At 40.1% G+C, this 25031-nt stretch overlaps 1 protein-coding gene across 2 annotated transcripts in view; it reads right to left on the bottom strand.

Annotated features, from left to right (window-relative positions):
• cmip (c-Maf inducing protein) overlaps window positions 1-25031 on the bottom strand; it is a 130950-nt gene that overhangs the window by 34806 nt on the left and 71113 nt on the right. For both annotated transcript variants that reach the window (XM_061969760.2, XM_061969759.2), the window contains exons 2-8: window positions 18882-19007; window positions 5129-5179; window positions 4690-4851; window positions 2001-2042; window positions 1657-1719; window positions 1495-1575; window positions 1281-1384 (exon numbers count right to left, since the gene is read on the bottom strand). In XM_061969760.2, the coding sequence (XP_061825744.1) occupies window positions 1281-1384; window positions 1495-1575; window positions 1657-1719; window positions 2001-2042; window positions 4690-4851; window positions 5129-5179; window positions 18882-18995 (617 nt within the window). In that variant the 5' untranslated portion in view covers window positions 18996-19007. The remainder of the gene's footprint in view (window positions 1-1280; window positions 1385-1494; window positions 1576-1656; window positions 1720-2000; window positions 2043-4689; window positions 4852-5128; window positions 5180-18881; window positions 19008-25031) is intronic.

The raw sequence follows: 25031 nt of genomic DNA, 5'->3' as shown, positions 1-25031 counted from the left end.
TTACTCTTTCATACAACTGAGATAAGCATTGTATTTCCTGTATTTATCCCAATGGGATACAATATTTCAAACATGCCATTCAGAAAAATGCAGCGAAATCAAAGGTGGTGTTATCCTCAAATGGCAAAGGACTGCTATTGAACATTTCAAAATGATCATCTGCTCACAGGAACGAACTTGAAATGGTCACAACATATAAGTACTTGGGGATTGTTATTGATGAACGTGTCTTTTAAATCACACATAAAAAAACGTATTGTTTCTTTCTTTAGAGGCAAGTCATGTTTTTCCCTACAATTTAGGAAACGCTTGATCCTGACCACTTTCACGCCTTTGCTAGATCATGGAGACTTGCTTTTTATGAATGCACCTGGCACTTACTTGAAAAAACTGGATACTGTATAGCACTGTGCCTTACGTTTTATTACTGTTTGTGGCAACATTGTCCACCAATGCACTTTGTATGCAAAGGCAAACTGTCCATATTGTCTGTTCGTAGATTTTCTCGATGGATGTTTTTTTATATATGAATCACTTCTTGGGCTGGTTACCACCTATTTGTGTTCTTATGTGAGTTGACATTTCAGTCGCTACAGCTTAAGGCCGCAGGACATCCTTAGAATGTTTGTTCCTAGAGCTAGGGCTGCAACAACTAATCAATTAAATCGATTATAAAAATAGTTGGCCATTAATTTAGTCATCGATTCGTTGGATCTATGCTATGCGCATGCGCAGAGGCTACTTTTTATATTTAATTTTATTATTATTTTTTTTTAAATAAACCTTTATTTATAAACTGCAACATTTACAAACAGCTGAGAAACAATAATCAAAATAAGTATGGTGCCAGTATGCTGTTTTTTTTCAATAAAATACTGGAAAAGATAGAAATGTAGTTTGTCTCTTTTATCCGATTATTAATCGAAGTAAAAATCGACAGATTAATCGAGGTTGCCTAAACCGATCACTTCAGGGGAATTTCAGTCTATTTTAAAGATCGAGAAACCTGTTCTATTGGGCATTGTACTTGTTTTTAAATTGTTTTTAATGAACTATTGTATATTTTTTGACATATTGTGTCTTTTTATGTTAATTGTGTAAGTCATTTATTTTTTGAACTGTGGTGTTTGAGTCCTGCTGTTTTTGTCATATGTATTTTTGTAACTTTGTTTTGCTGCCCTCTTGGCCAGGTCACTCTTGGAAAAGAGATTTTAATCTCAATTAGTTTCTTAACTGGATAAATAAAGGATATTGATTGATTCAGTTTGAAAGTTACTCACCTGTGAACAAACTTCTTGACAACTTCCATTCCTGCATTGAGTTCATTGAGAGCCAAAATGTACTCCTGAGTGAACAGGCGCAGTCGAGGGCACTTTCCAAAATCCTGCAATAAACAAACAAACATGAGCAACCTGAAGGAACAAAGCAACAAATGAAGACCCGGGCAGTGAAAGAGCAGTAATCCCTCACACACAGTCCTGCAGCGTTTCTCACCATGTTGTGTTTCAGGATTCTCTGTACCACAGGAGTGAACACTTCTATAACCACCATTGAACGTGGACGCTCCCGGCAGTGCTGCAACACAGTAAGTACCGTCAAAGACATGTGCTGGTCATTCAGGTCGCTAACAGTACGTTCAATGGCGTCGCATCTCACCTTACAGAAGAACTCGCACAGATCTGGTGGTGGGTGGTTGTTTTCCAGAAGAGGTGCAATAGCCTGCACATGCATGCACACAGAGAGACACAGTGATGGATAAAAACAATATTCCATATCTCATGCTATCACATATTTATCTTGGCTGAGAGCCAGGGGAATAAATGTTCTGAGCTATGTGACAACACAGGTGAGTAATAAAACACCACAACCAAAGATAAAATACACTTATATAACTTGAAATGGATGATTTAATGTGCATTATTACTTCCATTTTGTATTTATTCTACAGCTCAATCAAACTAAATCTTACATCAAATAGAAAATCAAACATCTGCACTCACCACAATGATGTTCTCATGATCCTGTGAGCTGAGATTGGAGTTCTGAGGACAGAAGATGACAAAAATAATTGGTTAGTGAAGAAGTAAATGGATGTACCGGTATGCCAAGCCAAGACTTCTGGATCACCAACACTATTATAGCCTCAGAGGAAATGGCGAATCCAAGTAGACAAACAAGTCACAGAGGAAAGAGGACAACAAAAGAGACAAATCCCAATCAGAACAGTTATTTGATATCATACAGAAACATGTCTCGGCTGAAAGCTTTGTTTTCATATAGCCAAGGGGTCTGCAACTCGCAGCTCTTCACTCTTCCTTGTGGCTTACATCGCAGAGCTCTGAGATGTTTTTTTAACACAGGAATTCATACTTTCTGAATGTCTGTGAGTCCTGACTGGTGATTGGATGAGTGTGAGGAAGACAGGGAATAAAGAGAGGGGGAATCGGTGTGTATGATAAGAGAGACGTCTGCAGGGAAGAGATGTCTGTGGCATCAAAACAGTGCCAAAATCATTGCGCGTAAAGACCACACTGCGAGCGCATGGCTTCTCTGTGATCCCGGACATATTTTGGCCTTAGTGCACGCAGTGTTCCTTTTTGCTTGCGCATGGAGTCTGTTTGCGCTCGCGATGTGTCTTTCTCTTTTTCCACACGCGCAAAAATTCCACAATTTTGGCACCTAGGGCCGAGCATTGAATAGCTGGCCCAGCAACTCCCCTTCTTTCTGATTGGCCACCTAAATAGCTACTGTCTGCTAGACTCAGCCAATCTGAGGAAACGTGTGTGTTCCCCCAATATTGGTGTACTTTGTCATTTTAAATACATGTTTTACACTACAACCTATTAAACGATGACGTTGCCATTTATTATGATGAAAAATGTTGATCTCTAACAACAAACTTTAACAACTTAATGCCATTAAAGACAGTTTATTTCAACTCGCATAATGTTTTTTTCTGGATACATGCTCCCCATTAAATTGCAATGCTGCATTGTATATACCTAATGTATATGATTAAAAAGTAACTAATTTATCCACGGTATGATGTCATAGTGCCAAAGTTGTAAGTGTATTGCCCTCACAATGTAATCAAATTTGTGTTATTTTATTGTTTTTTATTTTAAGCACATTACTTCATGACAAATGATATGTGTTACTTGTCTAAAGTTTAGACTCTGCAGAAAAGACACAGTTTGACAGAAACTGTTCCTACAAATTGGCTCTGGCCCGGAGACAGTAAGCGTTTAAAGTAAGTAATCAATTGGAAAGGAGGAGCGTACATGAGAGTCAATGCCGCCCCTAAGTGTCAAAAGGGAGGACTGTTGCGCACATTGAGAAAGAGAAAAACACCCCGCGAGTGCAGATTCCGCATGTGTGCAAAAAGACGCCGCAGGTGCAGACTAATTTTTGGCTTGCGCAGCCTTTGTGAGCACAAAATGCATCCCCGCAAAGAGTGTGGTTCTTACACGCAAGGAACTTAGCACTGTTTAGTCGTCATTAAAATCTGCCTTTTGAATGTGTGACCTCCGAGGTAAGGTAACCATGAATAAGTCCCCCCCCCCAAAAAAATAATTGCAGAATGAATTAGTTTCATTTTGCATGGACAGATTTCTTTGCCTTAACTGCCAATGATGCTGGCTAACTTAGACTTAGACTTAGACTTAGACAAACTTTAATGATCCACAAGGGAAATTGTTCAGATTGTCAGATTCTGTTGTGGTAACACTACAGGAACATTTCTAAAAAGATTCAAACTTGTGTTATGTTTGGTGGCTCAAGACTATTTTTCTCTACTATCAAAAGTCTCTTTTGATCTACTATCTACTATCAAAAATCTCTTTTGATAGTAGATAAGGGTTGCCAAACCCTGATAAAGCATGATGCTCAAAACTATTGAACATCTATTAATATTATTATTATTATTATTAAATACAGTATTGGACTTGTTAAGGTTGTTTGAGTTCTAACGTAGTTTTTAATGAATGGCTATCTCTATTTTTTTTTGCACCTGCTCATTTTGCATTGTAAAGCTCTCCATTCATCCAGCCATCCATTTTTCTACCGCTTATTCCCTTCGGGGTCGCGGGGGGCGCTGGAGCCTATCTTAGCTACAATTAGGTTAAAATCCTCCCGTGCAAATCAGACTTAGAACCAGAATCCGAATCATAGTAAGAACCCGATTTATTGGCCAAGTATGTTTAACACACAACAAATTTGACTTGGTAGACTGTGCTCTCGGCAGCACAGGGGTTAGTATGTGTGCCTCACAATACGAAGGTCCTGAGTTCGATCTTGGGCTCTGGATCTTTCTGTGTGGAGTTTGCATGTTCTCCCGTGACTGCGTGGGTTCCGTCAGGGTACTCCGGCTTCCTCACACCTCCAAAGACATGCACCTGGTGTGTGAATGTGAGTGTGAATGTTGTCTACATTCTGTTGGCATGTTGGCCCTGCGATGAGTTGGCGACTTGTCCAGGGTGTACCCCGCCTTCCGCCCGTGTGCAGCTGAAATATGCTCCAGCACCCCCCGCGACTCCATAAGGGACAAGCAGTAGAAAATGGATGGATGGATGGATGGACTGTGCTCTCTTTGTTCAATGCAAGAAACAAAGAAAATTGCAATAGCTACAAGCGAGCACAGTACTCCGTACTTGTGTACAAACTGTACATAATGGTGTACCGCATGTGTACCTCAGCTAGCAGAGTGGAGATGATGTGTAGAGGGGCCTGGTGGATGGACTCATCCTGCAGTGGTGAGGTCAGGGCCATGTCCACTAGCGCTCTGATCTCCTTCAGTACTACATCCCAGCGACTTGGATTATTCAACACCTTTCGATATTTGTAGATCTTTTTCTAAAAAGGAGGAGGAAAAAGTTACAGAAGAAAACCTTTGGTATTTTTCACCAAAAAAACACAAACCTTAACTGGTAAAGTAGTTTATATCTTGCTTATACATATAATATCATTGTTGGTAAAGTTGACTAGGAAAACTATTGGCAAAGCATCAGAGGTGATTTAATCAAGTTCCTTGCTACTGGGGCACAGCACGGCACTGTCAGACATGTTGAGATACTGCAGCAACAAACTGTTTTAAAAAGTATCAATGGTATAAAGAGTTAAAAATTCTTACCTTCCATTGTAAGGAGTGAAACCACTGGTCCCTTAAGTAGCTGTTAGCGGCCTGTGGAATCACATACAGACAAGTATTTGGTCAAATGTATTTAAAGGACATACATTATAAATAAGAGATAATCATATATTTTCCATCTGAGAAATTTGTTTTTGCTTGTGTTTCCGCCCACTAAATAGCGTAGTTTTTGGTGGTTGGCGAATCAACAAAGCACACCTGCAGACCATCGGCGATAACCTGTTTGGTCCGTTCCGCAAATTTGGGTTTCTATTTTCTGCTTCATTTCTAAGAGCCTCCTTCTGCCTGCTCAACATGAGCATTATACTGTAGCTAAAAAGGCTCTTTAATTCACTCACTTCTCTGTCTCGCCAATGTCTGATTATTTGATTTGCAAAATAATGTAGACCAGGGGTCACCAACCTTTTTGAAACCAAGAGCGACTTCTTGGGTACTGACTAATGCGAAGGGCTACCAGTTTGATACACACTTAAATAAATTGCCAGAAATAGCCAATTTGCTCAATTTACCTTTAACTCGATGTTATTATTAATAATTAATGATATTTATCTTGGTGGAAACACTGATCATCTTAATGATTTCTCACAATAAATATATATAGAAACAGATAAATATCAATATGCAACACTTTATTTTTATATTTTCTCGAAGTGCACATTAAAAAAAGAATTTATGGAACATCATTAGTAATTTTTCCTGATTAAGATTAATTTTAGAATTTTGATGACATGTTTTAAATAGGTTAAAATCCAATCTTCACTTTGTTAGAATATATAACAAATTGGACCAAGCTATATTTCTAACAAAGACAATCATTATTTCTTCTACATTTTCCAGGACAAAATTTTTAAAAGAAATTCAAAAGACTTTGAAATAAGATTCAAATTTGATTCTACAGATGTTCTAGATTTGCCAGAATAATTGTTTTGAATTTTAATCATAAGAAGTTTGAAGAAATATTTCACAAATATTCTTCGTCGAAAAAACAGAAGCTAAAATGAAGAATTAAATTAAAATGTATTTATTATTCTTTACAATAATAAAAAAAAATAATACTTGAACATTGATTTAAATTGTTAAAAATCCTAAAATAATTTTTAAGGTTGTATTTTTTCTCTAAAATTGTCTTTCTGAAAGTTATAAGAAGCAAAGTAAAAAAAAAAAAGAATTTATTTAAACATGTGAAGACCAAGTCTTTAAAATATTTTCTTGGATTTTCAAATTCTATTTGAGTTTTGTCTCTCTTAGAATTAAAAATGTCGAGCAAAGCGAAACCAGTTTGCTAGTAAATAAATCAAATTTAAAAAATAGAGGCAGCTCACTGGTAAGTGCTGCTATTTGAGCTATTTTTAGAACAGGCCAGCGGGCTACTCATCTGGTCCTTATGGGCGACCTGGTGCCCGCAGGCACCACGTTGGTGACCCCTGATGTAGACAATTGAAGTGTTGTTACAGCCTACAATAATCAAGTTCATACCCATAGTTTTTATTTATGCTTTTACAATTCACCAATGACCTTTTAGAAATACAATTTTTACCTTGAACGTTTAAGTGTTCCGATATATTTTATGACAGGTTTTACAGTTTTCTGTACGATATCCTGAATGATCTGATGAGAAGTTCACCCACAGTATGAATGTTGATGTCAACAAACCAGCCTTTGCTGTTTATAAATACTTGATGCCAGCTGTTCGACCCGTTGTCAGGCGAATATAGATTTTTATGATTTTACAGAGCATCAAAAAAGTTTTTTTTAATAATAATAGAATATATGACTTGTGGTGATAGGGTACAAGGATGAATTTTGTTGGCTGACAGGAAAGGAAGTGTTCTGCTCATTACGAGTCTATTTCGCAGTAGTGTCAAGGAGAAGCTGGATGTTGAATATCCTTTCCTATCATTCAATTCTTCTTGATGAAAAACGTAAACGGACGAAGACAAATGGATAAGACAAAAGCAATGTATCTATTAAACCATATTTAATTGTATTTACAATCTGCAAAGTATGTGAAAACACAGTTGAAACATCACAAAATGCCACAAATTTAGTCAGCCATTTTGAATATTCCACTCCATTTTATCAAATCAGTCATACTTGAAATATGCAAAAAATGGAAAGATATGTGCTGTTTATCATTCACAATCTTTATGTAAGACAAGAATACATATGCTTGGCTTTTTTATGCATTCGAAATCATAAATAAATAACTAAACTGATTCAACAGATCAAAGGTCCTCTGTTGTGCTCATTATATTCTCTCTAAAACATCCAGAAATCGCCAACAATATTCCATATACATGTCGTGAACTGAAAATTAACTAAATATGAGTGATATTCTTATTATAAGTGCCAAAGCAGACAGACTATTGATAGCAGTGAGCTAATACTAGTTTACGCTGCTGTTTTTGACACTCTATATAAGCTGTCAGCTTCTTCTACTTTGTCTCAAACTTAAATTTTAGATATCATTCAAGATATACAGTACAGGCCAAAAGTTTGGACACAACTTCTCATTCACAACACTACTGATGGTTCCAACCCCACTGATAAAGCAAGATATTCTACTAATCAACACTGATAAGGCACACCTGTGAAGTGAAAACCATTTCAGGTGACTACCTCTTGAAACTCATCGAGATAATTTCAAGAGTGTGCAAAGCAGTAATCAGAGCAAAGGGTGGCTATTTTGAAGAAACTAGAATATAAAACATGTTTTCAGTTATTTAACCTTTTTTTGTTAAGTACATAACTCCACATGTGTTCATTCATAGTTTTGATGCCTCCAGTGACAATCTACAATGTAAATAGTCATGAAAATAAAGAAAACGCATTGCATGAGAAGGTGTGTCCAAACTTTTCATATAATTCAGTAGACAAATGTGGCCATCGTTCGACAGGCTGGCCGACCCAGATGGCGAAAAAGACCCCCCCCCAAGTTTCCTGCAGGAACTTATTTTAAATCCTTCGTGAGGATTGCAATTAATTCTTCATTTAAACAAAATCTGGGTCGACATCCCAGCGAGAGTGGAAATATTACACTACGTGTTTGTTGTATTATGGTTTGAAATGGTTAGTTTGTATGTTTAGCACCTAGCAATGCTGCGGATGCTAGTGTCACAATAAAGCTGCATTCACCGGGTATCACTCGACTTCTAAAACCTATTGCTCATCTTCTTTGTGTTCGGGCTCACAAATATAAGGTCCTGGATCATAATCTATCCAAAAGTAATAGTTGTTGGCGCTCACAAATTCTCTTTAATTAGCATTGTTTTTAATGGAGAGGAGATCTGTGGTTCCTAATGCGACGTTACGCGATCACGTGACTGGCTTCCTCGTTATCTCTCAAAATGGCTCGGGAATCTCCGTGAGATCACATATATATGAGAATAGCTTCAATATAGAGGCAATTTGTTTGTCCACTTTACTGGTACTTTAAGGCTGCACTTCATGTAACAAACAAACATAATTATGTAAAAATAAAACAATAATTCCCATTGTCTGTAACGTTGCAGTTCCCGAAAAAATAAACATTTTAAATCGGCATGTTCTAAAAATACAATTAATCATTAATGAGAAATGTTATAAGCCATTACACTAATTTGTAGGGGCGTCAAAAGATCTTGCGAGACTAAAACATGACAATACTTCACTTTCAAAGAAAAGCTTTTTCGCGGAAAGGACGCTGTCAGAAGTTTGTTTGTTTTTCATAGTCAGAACAGAATTGCATATTAGGTGCTTTGCGCATAGATCAAACTGGGAGCTAGCAAACAGAGCCTCAGCGCACGCTGCACCAGTGGCACGGGTCACCCACTCAGGCAGTCATGGCGGGGGAGACGCGCGGCCACTCTCCTTCATTTCAGTACCACACCCAACACGGCGCGTGTGAATATTCAAGCAGGCTAAACTGTCAATGATGGATGGAAGAACGCGACAAAAAAGCAACCTGTATATATTGGATTGCTTACCCTAGCAGAGCTGAGACAATACAGCCAAATCAGTGATACACTTAACAAATCACACCACTAAGCTCCTAAAAAAAGACTTTTAATTTTACTTTATTCTAATTTTTAGAATCCAAATTTTTGTTTTTTTTCTTGTGGAAAGCTCAGTGTAGGTCATGTGTGCACAGTTACAAAAGACTTAAAAGTTCATACAGTATACACACCTTGTCAGAGTACTATTTTAAAGCATGGGCAATGTCAGGAGTTCTGAGACCCATTATACCCCCAATTAATGTTCCCTCTAATTTTTCATGTGTGTGAGCAAACGCAAAAACTCCCTGAGCATTCAGTGGAGCCCATGTGAGCAACATCAGACGTGCACACTGTGGCTACACCAGCAGCACACCTGTCCCAAACCTGACTAAATAACAAGTTCAATCTCCATCCATCCATCCATTTTCTACCGCTTGTCCCTTTCGGGGTCGCTGGGGGGTGCTGGAGCCTATCTCAGCTGCATTCGGGCGGAAGGCGGGGTACACCCTGGACAAGTCCTCACCTCATCGCAGGGCCAACACAGATAGACAGACAACATTCTCTTATTATTATAATCAAATGACAGCAGTCATTTTCATGAGATTATTTTCTAATATAAATGTTTAGGCCCACTTACAATGACAATAACAAAAAATATTGTTTTTCATGAACTTTGTACTTGTATTGTTTGTCTGGGTGGAGGTCCTGCTTTGGAAATAATTTGTACCCCTTTCAGACATTGCATTTAGTTCCCATTAAAACAATCCCATGTTGCACAATGAGATGTAAGCAGGGGATCATGTGTACATTCCTGCAACTTGCTGTTTGTAAAAAAACCTATTTTTATTAGTATTTATTTAATATACTAACAGCATTTCATGATTAATATTTAGAAATTAAGATTCCTGATAAATGACAGTAAAATAAGCACACATTTGATTGGTAAATCATAGTGTAACGACCTGAAATGACACCTTATGTGTGGTGTTGGAGTTGTCCGACTTTTTGTGTGGCTGTAAACGCATCACTGGCTAAGTGCCATATGTGCATGTGTTGGCGCAAGTGAGAAAGAGCGAGCGGCTGCTGTTGATATAACAAAGTTGCTTTTGGTCTGGTTGGTACTGCAGAAAATGACAAGTTTTGCTAGATATAATTTTTTTTACTAATGTTTTGGTGATGTGTTTATGGCCGACAATAAAGAGTTTTGCTCAGTAAAGTGATGGATGGAATTCATGTCCTCAAAGCGTCTCGACAGACGTTACAATATTTGAACAATGATGACGGAAACTGTTTTCTCTGTCGTGTCCGTGTGTCGAAATTTGTTATGCGCTTTTTTTATTTTGTGCGTGGCATAGATTTGCCGTTGGCAGAGGACGCTTGAGCTGTGCGCAATTGCACAGGCGCGCACCTTAGAGGTAAGTTGCCCCCAATCCTCAATAAGCACCTGCTTAAATTTAAAAATCCTGTCTCATTCTAGTGAATTCAATATCATAGATTGTTTTGTCTCATAAGATGAGTACATCATCACATTTCTACTAATTTGTCACCTACTGTAATGTATCAACTAGGGATGTAAGGATAAACGGTATAATAATAAAGCAGTATAATGACAGCTCACTGGCTGGGTTATGTGCCAACATGAACATTAAATTTATCTTTCCCCATTAAGAAACAATATACCACAATCTGAATTTGTATGAACACATTGCTGTCTGAGCAACAAAGCTATTCAACTGTGCACATTGAGCCTATAAGCTGTGCTATCTTAAAACAGAGAGATCGATCTATACTCAGAGAAATAATACATGGAGGGGTTGACAACAGGAAGTGAACTCACGTGATGTCACATAAACAGGAGGTGAAGCGCACATCTTTTTTTCCCTTTATCAATAAAAAAACACTTTAACCTTTACAAGTTAAAACGGAAGAAGACAAACATCTTTAAACACTCAAATAGAAATAATATAGTTTTTAAAAACTCCGTTTCCATGTGAGTTGGGAAATTGTGTTAGATGTAAACATAAACGGAATACAGTGATTTGCAAATCATTTTCAACCCATATTCAGTTGAATATGCTACAAAGACAACATATTTGATGTTCAAACTAAAAAACTTTTTTTTTTTGGCAAATAATCATTAACTTTAGAATTTGATGTCAGCAACACGTGACAAAGTGATTGGGAAAGGTGGCAATAGTTACTGATAAAGTTGAGGAATGCTCATCAAACACTTATTTGGAACATCCCACAGGTGTACAGGCAAATTGGGAACAGGTGGGTGCCATGATTGGGTATAAAAGTAGATTCCATGAAATGCTCAGTCATTCACAAACAAGGATGGGGCGAGGGTCACCACTTTGTCAACAAATGCGTGAGCAAATTGTTGAACAGTTTAAGAAAAACCTTTCTCAACCAGCTATTGCAAGGAATTTAGGTATTTCACCATCTACGGTCCGTGATATCATCAAAGGGTTCAGAGAATCTGGAGAAATCACTGCACGTAAGCAGCTAAGCCCGTGACCTTCGATCCCTCAGGCTGTACTGCATCAACAAGCAACATCAGTGTGTAAAGGATATCACCACATGGGCTCAGGAACACTTCAGAAACCCACTGTCAGTAACTACAGTTGGTCGCTACATCTGTAAGTGCAAGTTAAAACTCTCCTATGCAAGGCGAAAACCGTTTATCAACAACACCCAGAAACGCCGTCGGCTTCGCTGGGCCTGAGTTCATCTAAGATGGACTGATACAAAGTGGAAAAGTGTTCTGTGGTCTGACGAGTCCACATTTCAAATTGTTTTTGGAAACTGTGGACGTCGTGTCCTCCGGACCAAAAAGGATTGTTATAGGCGCAAAGTTGAAAAGCCAGCATCTGTGATGGTATGGGGGTGTATTAGTGCCCAAGACATGGGTAACTTACACATCTGTGAAGGCGCCATTAATGCTGAAAGGTACATACAGGTTTTGGAGCAACATATGTTGCCATCCAAGCAACGTTACCATGGACGCCCCCTGCTTATTTCAGCAAGACAATGCCAAGCCACGTGTTACATCAACGTGGCTTCATAGTAAAAGAATGCGGGTACTAGACTGGCCTGCCTGTAGTCCAGACCTGTCCCCCATTGAAAATGTGTGGCGCATTATGAAGCCTAAAATACCACAACGGAGACCCCCGGACTGTCGAACAACTTAAGCTGTACATCAAGCAAGAATGGGAAGGAATTCCACCTGAGAAGCTTAAAAAATGTGTCTCCTCAGTTCCCAAATGTTTACTGAGTATTGTTAAAAGGAAAGGCCATGTAACACAGTGGTGAACATGCCCTTTCCCAACTACTTTGGCACGTGTTGCAGCCATGAAATTCTAAGTTAATTATTATTTTCAAAAAAAAATAAAGTTTATGAGTTTAAACATCAAATATCTTGTTTTTGTAGTGCATTCAATTGAATATGGGTTGAAAAGGATTTGCAAATCATTGTATTCCGTTTATATTTACTTTTAACACAATTTCCCAACTCATATGGAAACGGGGTTTGTAAGAAGCAAGAACAATATTCACTGTTTCTTCTGTCAAGAAAGTATAGTGTGTGTCTATTCTAAAAAAATAAAACTTGGTTAAAAGATTTCAGTTTGTGTAAGTACGTTTTGAACACATTCGACAATATTGTGATATAATAATGATAATAGGGATGTAACGGTATCGTAGAAACCGTGGTATTGCAGTTTCAAAGTCTTCACAATAATGCCGTGACGTATGACGGCATCAAACGAAAATTTAATGGGTGTAGTTTTTTCTGGCGCTTTAAAAAACAAACTACATCTCAGAATCCTCTGCGTAGCGCCGGACCGCCAAGGTGGGGGTGTGGAATGCTGGAAGCAGGAAGTGAAATGTGCTTGTTTTAGATAAAAGGAATTGTTTTTTGAACATTTCCTGAAAATGTCATCCAAATCTGTCCAAAGCTGCTTGATAAATTCTCAATTCCTCCATCCATGTCGCGGGGGGCTGGAGCCTATCCAGCTGTACCCAGCAGAGGCTGGACAAGTCGCCACTTCATAAACCATCACCCAGAAAATATATTTGAAGCCAGCAAAGCCAAACATTTGTTTGTGAGGTATTTACATTATTAAAAGTAAAATTGTTAGTAAACTTTTCAAAGAAACAGCTTTTTCCACCCATCCATCCATTTTCTACCAATTGTTCCAAACTGAAAAATGTCCACGGTGGAAGACACTGCTTCTCAAGGTAAAAGTTGAAAGACATTAAAGTTAACATTATTGTTGTACACTTCTTACACACAATGTTTACATTATCACTCTAAAAACACTCAACATAATTTTTTAAAATATTTGCTTGGAAACAGATGATGTTCCTGCACAATTATTTGCACTTAAAAATACATGTTTGAAGTAATAAATATTATTAGAATATTTTAGCATTATATTTATGATCAATTACAGTAAGTGTTTTTATCTTAAACATTCCTGTCACTGCCCTCGATTACCATGATGCCTGTGGGGGCATGGATAGGGGCGTGGTCAATATGACATCATTACATTATTTGCTCTGACGCATATATATTTTTTAAAAAGGTAAAAAAAAAATTATATATACTGTACATTTAAAACAAATCTGTTATTATTAATTATAGCATTAACATACACTTTTCTTACACAATATCATTTTGCTCTATTTTTTCCATTGTTGCTGTTAATTTTACAACGTTCTTTGTTGAGATTTTTTTTCCCTTGCTATTTCTTCAATCTTTTTAAATGAAATGATAAATGGGTTGTACTTGTATAGCGCTTTTCTACCTTCAAGGTACTCAAAGCGCTTTGACACTACTTCCACATTTACCCATTCACACACACATTCACACACTGATGGCGGGAGCTGCCATGCAAGGCGCTAACCAGCAGCCATCAGGAGCAAGGGTGAAGTGTCTTGCTCAGGACACAACGGACATGACGAGGTTGGTACTAGGTGGGGATTGAACCAGCGACCCTCGGGTTGCGCACGGCCACTCTCCCACTGCGCCACGCCGTCCCTTTTAGTCACTCTTTCTTTATTAAAAACAACTGGTAACAAATCTAACATCTATTTCAGCCAAATTTTCGGTGCATCATCACAAGTCCATAGTGCGCAAATAATAAACTATATATATCCAGTCACACAGCAACTACCTGCTGGTATTAATGTGTATGTTAGTGTGTTATCGAGATGAAACCGTATCAAATATCCATCCCTCCATCCATTTTCTACCGTTTGTCCCTTTTGGGGTCGCGGGGGGTTCTGGAGCCTATCTCAGCTGCATTCGGGCGGAAGGCGGCGTACACCCTGGACAAGTCGCCACCTAGGACTGGCCGATATATCGATATACTCGATATGTCGCGGGTTTGTCTCTGTGCGATATAGAAAATGACTATATCGTGATATTCGAGTATACGTTCTCACGTAGTTGCTTTTAGCTGCGGGCATTACACTGCATGCGTTTCCCACTCTTTCTTGTCTCTCCTTCTCACAGAGACGTAAACCAAGCGCACCTTCTTACATACGTCACATGTGCAACGTCACACGCTCCCGCGGAGCAGACGGGTAGCGACATGGTAACGTTAGCTGTGATGCTAACTGTGAGGTTCGGGTGGTAATACGAGAGAGAGAAGGTGCGAATCTGGTAACAAATGGAAGAAGAATTAATTCCCAAGAAAAACAGCACGGGATCCATCGTCCGGCGGTGGTTTGGCTTCAAGCGGGAATATGTTCAACATGTATGCGGCAAAAGCGTTGCTACAAAAAGTAGCATTACTGCTAATGTAACATCATTTGAAAAGTCACCCGCCAGAGAATGAAGAGTGTTTGAAACTCTGCATGTCAACATCTCCGTTCGGTGCCACACCAACAAAATGCCGAAGCAACTATTTCCAGATCAACACCGTATGAAAAAGAAAAGTCAACAACAGAAGGAGATAACGTCCGCAGGAACCCATTATGCATATTAGTATTTTATTTGACAGTTATTGAAATATCTTGTATGACATCATGCACAAAAGTGCACTTTATTGGTTTTTAACTATTGTAGTGGCGTTCTGTACAAAAAGTAGACTTTAATTTTGTGTTGTTTTGATATGTCATCTTGGTGACATCATGCACAAAAGTGCACTTATAGCTTGTTTTAAAATGTCTCTGACAATCTTGCACTTTCTGTTTTGAAATGACATGAATGTTTGTGCCACTGCTTAATAACTTTAATAAATACAGTTTTGATAAATTGACTTAGTTGTGATTTCCCTCTCTGCATGAAAGTTTAAAAGTAGCATATATTAATGCAGTATGAACAAGAATGTTTTAATGTAGACACATAAAATCATCATACTGCTGTGATTATATGTATCAAGTGTTCATTCAAGGCTAAGGCAAAATATCGAGATATATATCGTGTATCGTGACATGGCCTAAAAATATCGAGATATTTAAAAAAGGCCATATCGCCCAGCCCTATCGCCACCTCATTACAGGGCCAACACAGATAGACACATTCACACTCATACCATGGTACGATATCACGGTATTAAGGCCACTGTACAATATTATTGTGGTATATGTTCTCTTCCCCCACCCCTCCAAAAAAAGCTTGAAAATGTTATAGTGTGTTATATGAAGAGGCAGGAATGTTCAGGATAAACACTTACTTTAATTGAACAAAAACATAATGCGAAAATGCTCTAATCATATTTACTACTACAAACATACATTTTTAAGGGCATAGAATTGTGAAAGGACGTCCACCGTTTCAAGCAAATATTTAAAAAAACTTAGTTTTGTGTCTTTAAATCCAGTGTAAAATAGGGATGTCCCGATCCAGGTTTTTGCACTTCCGATCCGATACCGATGTTGTTTTTGCACTTCCGATCCGATACAGATACTGACCGATAATGGCCTATCCGAGCATGTATTAAAGTTTAAAGTTATTTAGCCTACTTAGTTGTCAGAATCATGTTGAAAAGTGTTTTAGTACTCTTGATAACAACTAGCCAGCTGAATTAGGGGAGTTTGAATAATACACAATGGTTGGTAACAAGAAACGGACCTGTTTATTCAAGGATAAACACAAAATAGACAAAATTATACATGACAAACAAAAATGGCATCATTGAATTAAGGCTGGGCGATATGGCCTTTTTTTAATATTGTGATATTTTAAGGCCATATCGCGATACACGATATATATCTTGATATTTTGCCTTAGCCTTGAATGAACACTTGATGCATATAATCACAGCAGTATGATGATTCTATGTGTCTACATTAAAACATTCTTCTTCATACTGCATTAATATATGCTACTTTTAAACTTTCATGCAGAGAAAGAAATCACAACTAAAAAAATCACTATTTTTTTCATACGGTGTTGATGTGGAAATGTTTGCCTCGGCATTTTGATGGTGTGGACGTGTGGCACCGAATGGAGATAAGCGTCTCGACAGACGTTACAGTATTTGAACAATGATGACGAAAACTGTTTTCTCTGTCGTGTCCGTGTGTCGAAAATTGTTATGCGCTTATTTTTTTATTTGATTTTGTGCGTGGCATAGATTTGCCGTGCGCAGAGGACGCTTGAGCAGTGCACAATTGCACAGGCGCGCACCTTAGAGGGAACGTTGCTCGCACGGCTGCGCTAGCATCACAGCTAACGTTAGCCATGCTGCTACCGCCTCTGCTCGGGGAGGACGTATACGTATGTGACGTATGACGTGACAGTATGTGACGTATGGCGTGACAGTATGTGACGTATGACGTGACAGTATGTGACGTATGACGTGACAGTATGTGACGTGAGTAAGAAGGTGCGCTTGCTGTCTGTGAGAAGGAGACACAGGAAAGAGTGAGAAGAGCCTGTCGTGTAATGCCAGCAGCTAAAAGCAACTGCGTGAAAATCCACAGACCTGTGGATGTGTTGAATGTGTGCTGGAAAATGCGGAACGGAAATTAGGGAGCAGCAGAAAAGTGGAATGTATTATTTAAATCGGTGCGTTGGAAAACACGGACCGGAGTTTTTTTTTAAACTGGATCTGGATCGGCATTTTCCCGTGCCTTGCCGATACGCATTTTTTGTCAAATATCGGCGGCCGATCCCATCCCCAGTGTAAAACAATGTTTACTTCAGTGTCTTTCAACTTTTACTTTCTGTGAAACAGTGTCCTCCACAGTGGACATGTTTATATCAGTTTGGAAAATGCTGTTTCTCAGAAAAGTTAACTCACCATTTAACTTTGAATAATGTAAATACCTTACAAACATGTATTTACAACAAGAGAAACCAGCGGTGGAAAAATGGATGGATGGATTGAAGATTTATCAAGTAGTTTTTCAATTTCCTCATATTTTCGCATTGAACATTTTCATTGTTGATTACCTCCATGCGGTGCGACGTGACCGGTTGGCTCTGTGACTTGTGCCAAAGAGGTTTTGTTTTGATGACATTTTTCAGGAAATGTCCAAAAAAAACAATTCCTCTCATCGACTACGAACATTCTTCACTTCTTGCTTACGGCATTCAACGCCCCAACCTTGGCGCCCCACGCTGCACAGAGGATTGTGGCAGAGTTGTGTGTGTAGTTTAATTTCAGACCCGGCCAACGCTAAAGCGCCGGAAAAAACTACACACCAGGGTTTTGTTTGATATCGTCAGGCGTCACGGTAGTATTATGAAGACTTTGAAACCGAAATACCACGGTATCTACGATATCGTTACACCCCTAGTGTGTTATGATGTTAATTTTGCACGGAGGAAATACTTGTTAAAATTTGGCCCGTTGTTAGCATAATATTGGCAATAAAAAATAAAGAAAAGAGCGTCAAACTTTTAACACATTTTGTTAATAGTTAACTGTCTGTTAGTTCTTCTGGACGCTACACTCTATTAATCCTACATGCACTATTACATTATTTTTGTTTTTGTTTTTTTTACATAAAAACACTCATTTTCAAGGTGTGTCGGTTAATATGTCGCACCGCAACAATCAAATACATTATGGGGAAATCCTGTATTATGGCAATTTTAAGTATTTTTCTAATGAACTGCAATGTGTGTGTGAATGGGTGAATGTGGAAATAGTGTCAAAGCGCTTTGAGTTCCTTAAAAAGGTAGAAAAGCGCTATACAAGTATAACCCATTTACCATTTACCATACCGTACCGCGGGCTTAATACAGTGATTTTGATATCGTTACATCCCTAAATGGTAACCATGATAATTTTAGTCACAATAGCAATATGAAATATTGTTACATCTCTAGTATCAACATGTATTAAAGTGACTGGTAACAACCCTGTTGATAAATTATTATTTCCCATATTGAAGATTATTGTATTTATTGGACAATTATTAACTGGCCAACTATTCACACATTTTTTTTGTTGACTTTTGAATAATAATATCATTTTGTTCCCTTATTGTTCCAAAATTATACCTAATAGTAACCTTAAAACAGAGATACATATAGAACTGTGGTTATAGCATACCTTTACACCCCTATTGATGAAGCATCTATTTAGCAAATATCACTTATTCTTTGCGTTGACTTCAGACCTAAAACCTAACTGATACCTGTCTGTTAGTTCCAAAGTACACTGGGGGTTGCAGGGATTGTGTGCCACACAAGACAACTAGTTTCCGATCGCACAATCTTAGTAGGTGTTTTACATACTTTTTAAAAAGCTGGTTTCAAGCCAATGTATTTAGTATGGCATGTGAGAGTATTGTACCTGCAGCAGGACCGTGCCACCAGGAAAGCTTAGCTGGACACAGTACTTTGGTGCATTGTCCCATGAAAGGAGCTGCAGGTCCTCTATGGAGCTGTAAGACAACGACGTCTCCATGTAACCAGTAGGCTGTGGATAAGAGAGAACATATTAGATTGACTCCATTTGATTCAAATAGAGCAGATAGGACAAAGTAGCATGTTTGACAACATGTACCTTAGGCATAGAAAAAAAAAATAATAATCACAATGTGGTTCATAGTTTGGTCTTTGTCCACTGTAATAATATCAACGGTAGTGAGTGAGTAATTGCTGCTGGAAAAATGCAGCGATGATGACTGATTCCACAAAAGTGCCAACATTTTTTTCTGAAACCATTGTTTGAGTAGGGGGTTGCTGTGAGAAGAGACCAAAATGTGTTTGCTTGTTTGCAAATGATTACAGAAACACTGACAATTCACCACAAGTTTCCTGACTGTGCGGCAGAAGGACTATAGTGTAGCAGGCGTGGGTGAAATCTAAACAGATTAATCTGAAGCACAAAGAAAGTCACAGGGAAACCAGGAACATGTTTATTTTCCGAGACTTAAGAAATGTTTGAAGATAAATGCGTATTGCCACACTGGGTCAAAAATAGAGCTTGTATCTGCCTCAGATGCAAAAATGGCAACACATGAGTCATTTGATTCCCCACACATAAGAGTCACTGCAAGACATACTGTACATCCTCAAATAAAATTGCTGTGCAAAAACCGTAACAGTACCCCAAGGTAGCAATTTTTTCCATAACACCATTTTCACAAAGAAAGCCTGAAATTATTTGAATTTGCTGAGCAAGCTTTTTCTGAGAAAATTATTTTCAGTGACTGAGCAACCAAAAATGTGTCAGCTGCAGGGATGATGCTCGAAACCTATTTTACCGGTTGTTCGATAAGAAAAGAACCAGTTCTCAAAAATCCCTTTTTGAGAACCGGTACCCGTAATCGAGACCACTATAGTAAAGAAAAAGAGCTGGTTCTTTATTCGAATCCCTGGGAACGAATCCCGTCCCGACAAGAAATGCCCCGTGGGACATCACAAGAAATGACGTCACGTAGCTCAGTCATTAGGCGCAGATGGGGAAAGCAGGAAAAACATGGACCGGTAAAAGCGCTCCAAGGCATGGCTTCATTTCAACAAAAAAAACGAGTAAGCGGCAATATGCAATTATTGCCAAGCTTCGCTCTCGTGTAAGGGGGGAGCACAACAAGCGTGTCGTGTCTTCGACACGTGTTGAAGCAGCGGCAGAGACGACGAAGAACACCTTTCTTCTTCTGCCAGCTGCCCAAGACCCAGCTACAGTGGCGGTGACGCCGGTGAGTAACTAATTTCCATATCTGCTCACTTGTAGTAACGTCAACCAGGACTGCAGTAATGTTAGCTAGACTAACGTTACCTAAGCATAGTCAGTGGCTAACGGTAACGTTAACGTGAGCCTTTTTGAATGTGTCTGATAATGTTACCGGTATCTTGTAGCCTACACCACGACAGAGTTTGCAAGTCTGTCTAATAAACTAGTGCTTTCTTTATTTCTTTAGTTTATTCGGAACATGAACACACCATCCATCCATCGATCCATCTTCTTCCGCTTATCCGAGGTCGGGTCGCGGGGGCAGCAGCCAAAGCAGGGAAGCCCAGACTTTCCTCTCCCCAGCCACTTCGTCCAGCTCTTCCCGGGGGATCCCGAGGCGTTCCCAGGCCAGCCGGGAGACATAGTCTTCCCAACGTGTCCTGGGTCTTCCCCGTGGCCTCCTACCGGTTGGACGTGCCCTAAACACCTCCCTAGGGAGGCGTTCGGGTGGCATCCTGACCAGATGCCCGAACCACCTCATCTGGCTCCTCTCGATGTGGAGGAGCAGCGGCTTTACTTTGAGCTCCCCCCGGACGACAGAGCTTCTCAACCTATCTCTAAGGGAGAGCCCCGCCACCCGGCGAAGGAAACTCATTTCGGCCGCTTGTACCCGTGATCTTGTCCTTTCGGTCATAACCCAAAGCTCATGACCATAGGTGAGGATGGGAACGTAGATCGACCGGTAAATTGAGAGCTTTGCCTTCCGGCTCAGCTCCTTCTTCACCACAACGGATCGATACAGCGTCCGCATTACTGAAGACGCCGCACCGATCCTTGCCTGTCGATCTCACGATACACTCTTCCCCCACTCGTGAACAAGACTCCGAGGTACTTGAACTCCTCCACTTGGGGCAGGGTCTCCTCCCCAACCCGGAGATGGCACTCCACCCTTTTCCGGGCGGGAACCATGGACTCGGACTTGGAGGTGCTGATTCTCATCCCAGTCGCTTCACACTCGGCTGCGAACCGATCTAGCGAGAGCTGAAGATCCTGGCCAGATGAAGCCATCAGGACCACATCATCCGCAAAAAGCAGAGACCTAATCCTGCAGCCACCAAACCGGATCCCCTCAACGCCTTGACTGCGCCTAGAAATTCTGTCCATAAAAGTTATGAACAGAATCGGTGACAAAGGGCAGCCTTGGCGGAGTCCAACCCTCACTTGAAACGTGTCCGACCTACTGCCGGCAATGCGGACCAAGCTCTGACACTGATCGTACAGGGAGCGGACAGCCACAATCAGACAGTCCGATACCCGATACTCTCTGAGCACTCCCCACAGGACTTCCCGAGGGACACGGTCGAATGCCTTCTCCAAGTCCACAAAGCACATGTAGACTGGTTGGGCAAACTCCCATGCACCCTCAATGACCCTGCCGAGAGTATAGAGCTGGTCCACAGTTCCACGACCAGGACGAAAACCACACTGTTCCTCTTGAATCCGAGGTTCGACTATCCGGCGTAGCCTCCTCTCCAGTACACCTGAATAAACCTTACCGGGAAGGCTGAGGAGTGTGATCCCACGATAGTTGGAACACACCCTCCGGTTCCCCTTCTTAAAGAGAGGAAGACCCTACCAGGGGGCATGAAAGCCCCCGGACAACATAGCTCCTAGGATCATTGGGACACGCAAACTCCTCTACCACGGTAAGGTGGCAGCTCAGAGAGGAGAACATGAACACACATGAACACACTTACAGTATAATACATCAGTTTCATATCATTTCACTTTACAGGAGTAGGAAGAAGTAAATCTTATTTAATACTACCACTTTCCCACTTCTTTTTTGTAACACGGTTAACGAATGTAGCGCACATTTGTAGTTATTTCCCCACATTTCTGAACAATATCTCAGATATGGTAATACTATAGTAGCGAGCAGTAGAGAATGTGAAGTGATTTGTTAAACCAAATAATATGTTTTTTCCATATACAACAACCTATCTGGACTCGATAAGAGAATCGATAAGGAATCGGTTCGATAAGAGGATTCGATAACAGGCTCGAACTCGATAATTTCTTATCAAATATCATCCCTAGTCAGCTGTTAAAGTTACATGATACGTTTCTATAATGTAAGTAGAATAAAGCTTGCAAAAAGGAGGGCTTTCAAACTATTAAAATATTTAATCACATTTTGTTAATATTTAACTGTAAATTAACCATGGGTAGGTCTATTTTTCATCATTAATAAGTGGACCCTCGACAGAAAATATTAAACGTTTTTACAGGGGAACTGCACTTTTTTTGTAATTTCATCATTCACAAACCTTATGTAAGACAACCACACATATGTTTTTCTTTTTTTTTAAAATGCATTTTAACTAAATGCTGGCAAAAGTCGACTTAAAATAAAAGTCTATGGGAGTCGCTCTATTCTGCTTATAAGGGGCTCTAAAACACACATCCATTCAGGTTTACTGTATATACATGTTGTAGGTATATATGTAATGTAGTAACAGGCACATTCATAATAACATGGAATATTTACGTATTTTGCTCATTTTAAGTATATAGTGGCGAATTAATTTAGGCAACGCGACTTTCACTTTTTCCTTCGACAACATTACTGATTTTTACTCACTGCAGACTTCATGAGAGCCAACAAACTTAATAAAACATCACTGACTGGACAATGTCTGATGTCACCAAGATGCCGACTCTCAGGTTGTTTATATATGCCCATTTAGATGAAGAATGACTCATAATTCTCGCAGAGAAAAAGTGGGTGCAACCAAGCGCAGAACAAGTGACTTTTTAAGTCTTTTTCGCCATTCCTGGGTCTAAATTGGATGCCAAAGTTGACCAACTTGCCGGATGACGTCCTCATCCTTATACTACTATCAAGATGAGAGGCACGATTTATGATCTAGGACAGGGGTGTCCAAACTACGGCCGAGATGTCATGAGTTCAGTCAGTGTATGTTTTGGTATTTACATGTTTATAAAGGAATATTGAAAACAAAAAAACTACAGTTTTTTTGGGTTTAGTTTTAATTACTGCGATGAGGTGGCGACTTGTCCAGGGTGTACCCCGCCTTCCGCCCGCTTGTAGCTGAGATAGCTCCAGCGCCCCCCGCGACCTCAAAGGGAATAAGCTGTAGAAAATGGATGGATGGATGGATGGATGGATGGATAGTTTTAAATACAAAAAATAAAATATTTATAAATGTTTTTCTTTTTTGGTTTTGATAAGAAAAATGAAGATCCCCAGTAAACAAAAACAGACCAAAAGGGATTGTTTTTCATAATCTGACACCAAAGGTTTTTATTTTCAAAGTAAAAGTCGGGATACTACGGTACCTGTGTCCATCCATCCATCTTCTTCCGCTTATCCGAGGTCGGGTCGCAGCAGCCTAAGCAGGGAAGCCCAGACTTCTCTCTCCCCAGCCACTTCGTCCAGCTCCTCCCGGGGGATCCCGAGGCGTTCCCAGGCCAGCCGGGAGACATAGTCTTCCCAACGTGTCCTGGGTCTTCCCCGTGGCCTCCTACCGGTCGGACGTGCCCGAAACACCTCCCTAGGGAGGCGTTCGGGTGGCATCCGGACCAGATGCCCGAACCACCTCATCTGGCTCCTCTCGATGTGGAGGAGCAGCGGCTTTACTTTGAGCTACCCCCGGGTGACAGAGCTCCTCACCCTATCTCTAAGGGAGAGCCCCGCCACCCGGCGGAGGAAACTCATTTCGGCCGCTTGTACCCGTGATCTTGTCCTTTCGGTCATAACCCAAAGCTCATGACCATAGGTGAGGATGGGAACGTAGATCGACCGGTAAATCGGCTCAGCTCCTTCTTCACCACAACGGATCGATACAGCGTCCGCATTACTGAAGACGCCGCACCGATCCGCCTGTCGATCTCACGATCCACTCTTCCCTCACTCGTGAACAAGACTGCGAGGTACTAGAACTCCTCCACTTGGGGCAAGATCTCCTCCCCAACCCGGAGATGGCACTCCACCCTTTTCCGGGCGAGAACCATGGACTCGGACTTGGAAGTGCTGATTCCCATCCCAGTCGCTTCATACTCGGCTGCGAACCGATCCAGTGAGAGCTGAAGATCTTGGCCAGATGAAGCCATCAGGACCACATCATCTGCAAAAAGCAGAGACCTAATCCTGCAGCCACCAAACCAGATACCCTCAACACCCTGACTGCGCCTAGAAATTCTGTCCATAAAGGTTATGTACAGAATCAGTACCTGTGTGCCTGGCTAAAATGTCTTTAGAGCCCTACACAGAAAATATTTTAGACATGGCACAACAAGGTCTGACGTCTACAGATAATTATAAGAACATATCGTATGAAAGTGGAGGCAATATGGGATTCAATCGCGCACCAAAGATTTTCTTACAGGGCAGTCAGCGGTCTTGTCTTGAAAATTGTTACTTCCGGTTCCGGTGTCGGAATATAAAAACACAGCAATTTTGGTCTGTTTATCAGTTTCTGTTGATATGTGCGTAGATATTTCTGTCCAATTCTTAGAACTTTGTGCGGTGTCTAAAGTATTTTCTTTACATGTTAGCCAGCGTCACAGGCACACAGACGGTACTGTAGTAATTATCTCCGCTTTTATAACACAATCAGGATTCTTCCAAGTACGCTCCATTCATAACAACATACGAGTGTCATGGACATTATTGAATACAGGGATTTAATTACACATGATGGTCTTCTGCTTTTCTTGGACTTTTATAAATCGCTTGACTCACTGGAACATGACTTCCTTTCTCTAGTGCTGGAACACTGGACTTGGTATTAAGTTTTA

Source organism: Nerophis lumbriciformis, linkage group LG10 (genome assembly GCF_033978685.3).
Source record: "Nerophis lumbriciformis linkage group LG10, RoL_Nlum_v2.1, whole genome shotgun sequence".
Classification (NCBI taxonomy): Eukaryota; Metazoa; Chordata; class Actinopteri; order Syngnathiformes; family Syngnathidae; genus Nerophis; species Nerophis lumbriciformis.
The sequence above is the reverse complement of the archived record's forward strand: the minus strand, read 5'-3'. Positions and strand labels throughout refer to the sequence as shown.